This window comes from Lissotriton vulgaris, unplaced genomic scaffold, assembly GCF_964263255.1.
Source record: "Lissotriton vulgaris unplaced genomic scaffold, aLisVul1.2 SCAFFOLD_1064, whole genome shotgun sequence".
Taxonomy (NCBI): Eukaryota; Metazoa; Chordata; class Amphibia; order Caudata; family Salamandridae; genus Lissotriton; species Lissotriton vulgaris.
Genome location: NW_028248991.1, coordinates 768,516 through 776,474, shown reverse-complemented (window position 1 = coordinate 776,474; position 7,959 = coordinate 768,516). Strand labels below are relative to the sequence as shown.

The following is a 7,959-nucleotide window of genomic DNA, read 5'->3' as shown; positions in this document are numbered from 1 at the left end:
CATAGAAACTTGTCGTAACTAAAAAAACACATTAATAACTTCACTCGTATAAATCATAAGAAACGTTTATCAAACGCAGGTGTATTCATTCAGTCTATATATTGAAAATCATGTGTGGAAATACATAGTACATATTCTCCTACACAGGGCAGCCACAGTCGTGATGGGATCGGTGCAGACCGATGGTCATAACACCGCTCCAACCTAGGACACGATGGATAAGGCAGAGGCAAGAAAGCAAACAAGGCCTGGCCCCCTGTTTCAGTTCCAGGCATGGCCTGGAGAGCTCTGTGCTCGAAGCAGAGCCTAGATAATTATGCAGCACCTTGCAGGGCTTCTTTGGGGATCAAGAAAGTTGTCCAATGTTGCGCCCCACCTTATCCCTACAGATGCATTGTGGACTTTCCCTGCTCCGGCTCAGAAGCAACACTGACTGAAAGATACAGGCAGCAGCGACAAACAGTCAGTGTTCGATAAATAGATGCACTGATCCCTAAAAGCTAATGGGATTTCAAAAAGGCGGCAGGGTGGAGCCCTAACGCCAACATGAAGGGCCTGGCACTGACTTCATGCAATGACACGTGTTACAGACATGACTAATGGGATTTTCATTGATCAGTCTTTCTAAAATGATGAGAAGTCTTTTGTGCTACCACTGTGCCTGCTCTTTTATCAGATGTTTGCATATCTCTTTGAACTCTGCACCTTGCGGTGTCTTGAGAGTGTTTCACAACACTCGCCCTCAAATGGTTCGGAGCCACATACTGCAATCCTTCAGGAAACAAAAGGCTTCTGAAACCTTTGCACCAATAAGGAAGTGCTTTCGAATTTCAGCTGATTTTTCACCTCTCTGGTTTGGAACTTAATTTAAAATGTGCAACCCATAGAAATTAAGTTGATTTCAATTTACGACACAGAGATGCCGAAGTCTAATGATAAGGCACATTAATATCTAATTAACGAGGGAATGGCAGTATAAATACCGTTTCGAAACAGATTGGATTGTTCATATTTGTATTGTGCGGGAAAGAGAGCAGTAAGATGTTGCTTTTACCCTGCAGCCTGGCCTTTCTTTTGGCTACTCAAGTGTTTTGCACGGTGACGTGTTCCATGGTGGAGCTGAAAAACAATGGCTATGAAAATCTTGTCATTGCAATTAATCCAGCCTTACCTGAAGATGGGAAGATTATTGACAATATAAAGGTAGGCAAATTATTGTTTTCAAGAAGTCACTGTGGGCTGTTAAAGGCTAGATCTGTGAATCGTATCTCCGGTACAACTGCGACAATGTGATGCAAAATATGCACACATATTGTACAGACTAACTCCTGCATTAACACGTTTACCAAAACAATAACTGACAACATTTTGGGAAAGTTAATTTGTAATAAAATAAACCCAGAGGGCCGAATTTACAAACTTTAATCTTCATCTACCCACAAGCACATGGAGAAAAAACATATTTTTTCGCATACACAAATTCATAAAGGGAATTTGATCATATTCTAAACGTGATGCATTTGTGTGTGAATTAATGGAAACACACACAACTGCACGGATTTCCAGGTTAAGCATTTGGCAGGCGCAGATCTGCCTCATTCACGCATCCCATTCCTCTAGATAAAACCCTTGCCCAGAGTGTACACAGGCACAGAATGGAGCTGTGTGATTGTTTCTAAAGGTAATGGCGCTCTCACAGCGCTCACAATATACATTAGCTCGCCAACATTTACAAACTCAGTATCAGATTTACTAAGTTGACAGGCAGCGCAGTGCGGCAGCCATAAATGCCTCGCTCCGTGAGGAGGAGAAAGCAGGAGAGCGCCACATTTACAGAAATATAGCACTCCCCTCCCCTCTTCCTAGCGCCGGCACTGAAATCAGTTGCCATACACCACAGAGACACTGTTTGGTCCATGGTGCAAGGGTGTCTCCATAATTCTAGCATAGGGTTTGTACTGGAAGGGTACCCTTCAGATGCAAAGAGCATTATACAGCGTTAGTAAACCTACTATTAAAATAAATGGCATCTTTAACCAGAAGCAAAAAGCCAAAGGACATTTCCAGCATGTTCTGGATGCAAGATGTCCGCTTTTAAAGCTATTCTATAAAATGCCACATGCTGGTGCCAATGCCCTCAATAAGTGTACTTGGTGACCAAAGTGCGAAGTTCCATGTTGTCTAAATCCTATCAGGCAGTGCTTGAACAGTGGTATAAAGTGCCACCTGCTGGTGCAATAACATGCTTGGCGGAAAAATGCACTGTTCTCTAATCTTGGTCAAGATATTCTAGATGTTATGACAAGCAGTAACAGCGTAACTGAACATAGTATTAAAAGGAATAGCATCTTAAACAAATAGCGAAAAGCCAACGGACATTTCTAGCATGTTCTGGATGTAAGAGGTCAGATTCTAAGTCAGTTATATAAGGTGCCAAGCCATCAATGAGTGCACTTGGCAATGAAAGTAGCCTGTTATCTAAATTCAATCTGGCAGTGGTGAAACAGTGCTGAGAAATGTCACGTGCTAGTACAATAAAAAGAAAAAATGCTTGACCATCAACTGGCGAAATGCCCAGTTATCTAATCTTAATCATGATATTCTAGGCAATCCTGGCCCCAGTTCAGGCTCCATGTTCTCACGTGACAGTCCAAATAGGTCGGCTGGCATCTCGCAGGAGCCTCTCGGCTTCTAAGAACAATTTGCCAATTTCTTCTAGTTCCTTTGGTACAACTGTATGGTATATGTATGCCAATGACTCTTTGCATGTTCTTATCCCATTTTGCAGGGAAATTGGCTTTTTGCACATTCGTCTTTGGGGTAGCAAATGCAAGCAGAAGGATACAATGTGCCCAGCAGATTCAGGGTAATATTGGCGCAGCCTGCACTGGCCATGCCCAGGTGTGGGTCTCTTGCAGTGGTCCTATATTCCCATACAGGCGTTGTTAGGAGATTGGTCAATGGTATGTTTTTTAGCGCTTGTCTACCCAAGACTACTTTCAGATATGGTTGGCAGGAGTAGAGTTCATGTGATATATCAAGACCTGCTGCTACTGAAATATTTCTGATTTATTTTATGACGTAGTCTCTTGAAGCTTTCTTGCCTTGCTCTTTTAGAGTTCTCTTTAAATCCTCAAAAGTTGTACTTGAATCTATTGAATCAATTGGAATCAGGTTTATTGTGTCTCTAGCGCTGCCGAGAATCTTTGTCTAGCTACTGTTTATGTCTAGAAATATGATGTTCAGAGCACCTCGCAACGACTTCGGATCTACCCTGGTCTCCTGTGATAGAACTTAATGTTGTTCTTTTTAGATTCAATATCTATGTTCACCAGGTAGACCTCAAGAGGAATCATTGCGAGCTGGGAGTTTTTAGGTATGTTAAATATTTTCCTGTATGCTGCTGTATGGCAACGCTATAATGGCTTGGTGTGCCTGCTGGGGAAGGCAAGCAGGACGTAGCTTATTGCAGGTGGCTTTTTCGGATGGCTTCTAGGGGCTTTGTAATTTATGATATAGTTTGGATGGAGCATAAGTGATATTAGCTGCTTTTTCTGTCACTACAGTGGCCTTCCACAAGGGTTTACCAGTGTCTGACAGGCAAATCCCCAGATGGCTTTATTTGGTGGTTGTGTTCATCTTTAAAGGGCGAACAAAGCAAACTCAAGGAGATGATGGTCGGAGTGCTGAACATTCCAAACACTCACCGCCAGTCACGGATCTGGGTTGAAACCAATCCTTGTTCTTTAGCTCACTTTGCCACCCCAGTTCAGACACAGCTATATGCAAATCAGTCTTGACCCTGTGCCTCATGGTAACAGTCCAGCGCGAACTGCCAAGCCATGTCTTCCCTGACTGGGGGTGAGTGTCTGAAAAGTTCCAGCGCTCCGTTCATCATCTCCATGTGTTTGCTTTGCTCACCATAAGTTGGCAGGTTATGCCCGGACGTGGGTCCCTTGCTCACTTTGCCACTGTTTTCAAGCTAACCTGACTGATGAAGGATGTTACCCAGAAACCGGGCCCAGCATGCTTGTTTCCAGTTCAGTGAAGACCTGGCATGGCAGTTCGGGCTGGACTGTTCCCATGAGGCACAGGGTCAAGATTGATTTGCATATAGCTGGGTCTGAACTGAGGTTACAAATTGAGCTAAAGAATGATGATGGATTCAACTCAGATCTGTGACTGGGGGTGTGTGTCTGAAAAGTTTCATCTCCATGTGTTTGCTTTGTTCGCCCTAAGTTTGCAGGGTATGCCCAGATGTGGGTCCCTTGCTCACTTTGCCACTGGATGCAAGCTAGCCTGGCTGATGAAGAGTGTTGCCTACCTGGCTTGACAGTTCGGGCTGGACTGTTCCCATGAGGCACAGGGTCAAGACTGATTTGCATATAGCTGGGTCTGAACTGAGGTTAGAAAGTGAGCTAAAGAATTATGATGGATTCAAACCAAATCTGTGACCGGGGTGAGTGTCTGAAAAGTTTCAGCACTCCGTTCATCATTTTCATGTGTTTGCTATCTTTAAAGGGCCCAGTAGCCATTTCAATTGATGCTCCTTGCATCTTTGGCAAAAATCAGGACTTTAGTTTTGGAAGCATTTGCATGCAGAGCATTCTTTGTGTTGTATACATGGAGTATGCAACCACTCATACTGAAAGGGTCTCTGAAGCAAATGACAAGCAGAAAATACAGGGGTAAAACAGTACAGTCAAAGAGACCCAATCTGTCTGAAAATTATTTATAGAATGATCAAAGTAACTAATATGTTGGAACATACCCAAACAAGCAAGTTCTTCCCCAATATATGTAGAGACTCTAGTCTATGGAAAATATATAATTTATTTATATCATGGTATCAAGTTAATAGGAACACAATACAAATCAGATACATCGAGGCTCATCATAGGCACACACACATTCTCTCATTTCAAACATTCAGACACAACTTAAACATACTCATACATCCCATAAACTCAGGATCTCATTACATAACAATACACATTTTTAAGAAAAAAACAGCAATCTTTGTATCACAAAAATCAACCAACATAAAAATGGTAAGTAGGCAATGAGTGTCAAATGATCAGTTTGTAAGTTTCTGAAGGGTTAATGGAGAGGATTGCACACGTGTGAAGATGAGCTCAGTCACGTTCTGAACAAAGAAGAAATGCTGGACTAATTATGCCAAAGCAGTCAGTCTCTCCGTAAATGGACAGGGCAAAACATTATTAACAGGTGGACAGTTAATAATAAGCCAAGTGACCGGCTGAGAGTCATACCCTAGAGGCTGAAGTGCAGACTAACCAAAAAACAACTATGTTTTAGGGAGGGGGCAAGCTCTAAGCGATGACAAACCCCAAGAATTAGAGAGACTCAAACATAGCCCAAGATAAAAGGGATGTACCTGCTGCTAAATCGCCTGAGTTGAAAGGCGTCCAAAACAGCATAAATCTACCAACAACTGCAAAATGCAGGATCAGCCTCTTGCACGAGCACTGACCATTAAAGAGAGTACGGAGGTCAAACTTACACAAAGACAGCAGAGGGCACACAGCAGTCCCAACCATCTAGTGTATTCCCAAAGCCAAAGCCCTCTTCATCCTAATGCTGGTTTGATCCAATATCACCAGATCATCAGCATACTGTATGATGGGAAGTTTCATCTGACCTAATTTCAGTGGGAATATAGGGGCTAGATGTAGGTAATTGTAAATTACCGATTCGAAAATACCGAATTTTACCGATTCGGTATTTTTGAATCGGTAATTGCTATGTAGATAAAAAATCGGTAAAAATTACTGAATCGTTAAGATTCGGTAATTACCGAATCAGTATTTACCGATTCGGTAATTGCCATTCATTCCTATGGGTCTGGAGGCCCATAGGAATGAATGTCAATTACTGAATCGGCAAAATACCGATTCAGTAAAATAGGGAAAGAGTCAAGGGTGGCAGGGTGTCACTTTGACACCCTGTTGCACCCCTGATTAGTGCTTGTGTGCACATGTGGCACACATACATGCCCTAAGGGCATGTATGTCTGCCACATGGCACAGTTGAAAATGCATTTATTTGCATTTTCTAAGGTATTCTTTATTTACCTCCAACTAATAGTTGGTGGTAAATAACGAATCCGTAAAGCACATGAGCACTGTTTAAAGTGCTTCCTACATGTCATTTACCGATTCGGTAAATACCGAATCGGTAAATGATGATTCGGTAAATACCAAATCGGTAAATGCCGATTCGGTATTTATTGAATCTGTAAATTGGCCCCCTACATAACAAAAGCCTATTACCGGTCGGTAACGGCCGATTTCGGCCGTTACCGACCGGTAATGATCTTCCTACATCTGGCCCATATTCCCTTTCAGCAACTCCCCTCTTAAGTCAGTGGTATAAATGAACTGAGCAAGGTGGGAGCGTTGACACAGCCCTGCTTAAGCCCTCTATTGGTGTAAATGTTTTCAGTTGGATGGGTCTGCGTTATTTTAATTAGAACCCATGTGTACGTGTACAAAGTTCTAATTGCCAGCAGGAGTAGCCTTTGCTCTCTGATAGGAGAGAGCGAAAACGTTGTCCATAGTAGAAGAGTCTGGCCGGAAGCCCGTCTGATAGTTTGGTATGATTAGATTTTTTTGATTGATCCAGTCCTCCAGCTTTTTATTTTTTTGCAAAGGCCTTGCTATCAACATCCAATAGAGTTATTAGCAGATCACCCTTTTTGTATATTTGGTGCAGGATGGAGCCGTTTCATGAATCCGGAATGGATGCCCATAGAAAACATTTATTGTACAGGCTAAAAATGTGGGGTACCCAAAATGCCAGATCTTCCCGAAAGGCGCTCTTAAAAAGGTTGTTTGGACGAGGGCCCCTTCTTCCTGAATACTTTTCAGGATGATTAACATCTCCTTTTCGGATACTAGCATGGAGCTATCTTCTAGGCTTTTTAGGGCATGAGCCAGTAAATGCTTACTGGTATCCCATATTTTTATCAGGGTCCACGTATAGTTTGTGTACGTGGGCCCCACATTCCTCAATAAAGACGGCACTCTCTTTACTGACAGTTCTATTCGCCAGACCATTGAAAACCCCAACATTCCCTGTTTTTTTTGGTGGCAGCAAGGCATATATGTGTTTCAATTCCTCCTCTGTTTGTTTTAGGTTCCAGCGTATTTGTTTGCGTTGTCTTCTGGCCTCTTTATCTTGCATTCCGTTTTCATATTTTTTGCTCTTTTATACAGCAGTTCCACATGAGGCACTTCTGATTGCTCTCCATAAACTCTCTGTTCTCGTGGGGAGGAAACTACCTCCTTCTTGTGGGCATGATTTGCTGATTGCTCAGGTTTTGTGCTGTTAGTGTTTTGTGGAGTTGTTTTTACTATTTGCTCCCAATGTTTCTTAACCACATATGCTTTGTCTCCCATAGTCGGAAAGGAGTAGACTAATTTCCAACATGAGTACTTAGCCATGCAGGATTGGCCCCATATGACTCTCTTGATTATTGGGCCAACATTGTTTGGAAGTGGATGGCCAGCCGGCTTGTGGGTCCTGCATGTCATCGTACTCATGTTAACCACTATTGATATAGGATGGTGGTCGCTTACTGTTCTTGTTTAGACCTGATAGCTGATGCACCACTTTAGCAAATTCTTGCTAAAGAAAATCCAGTCCAGTGTTGAAATGTTTTTGTAGGTAAGCATTTTTTGACCTCCTTTGTTGCCTTTTCAACTGGACAAGCCTAACCCATTTTCACTTAGACAAGCTTCAGTGATGTTCCGGGAACAGTCCCCACAATTAGCTGGCAGAAGTATTTTATGTTGAAGTCTCCGGCTACTATGCACTTGTGCCTTGGATGCTTGTAGAGAGTTGCTTTAATCAGCTCTGTGATGTTCCTGACATTGGTCATTTTTACATCCCTGTGAGGATTCACATACAGGTTTATGACCATAATTGAGGAAGAAC

The 7,959-nt window shown here is 42.5% G+C and overlaps 1 protein-coding gene across 1 annotated transcript in view; it reads left to right on the top strand.

Annotated features, from left to right (window-relative positions):
• Nucleotides 1-983: 983 nt before the first annotated feature.
• LOC147663748 (calcium-activated chloride channel regulator 1-like) overlaps nucleotides 984-7,959 on the top strand; it is a 642,892-nt gene continuing 635,916 nt past the window's right edge. Inside the window, exon 1 of the mRNA XM_086950229.1 lies at nucleotides 984-1,203. Within this exon, the coding sequence (XP_086806355.1) occupies nucleotides 1,042-1,203 (162 nt within the window). The 5' untranslated portion in view covers nucleotides 984-1,041. The remainder of the gene's footprint in view (nucleotides 1,204-7,959) is intronic.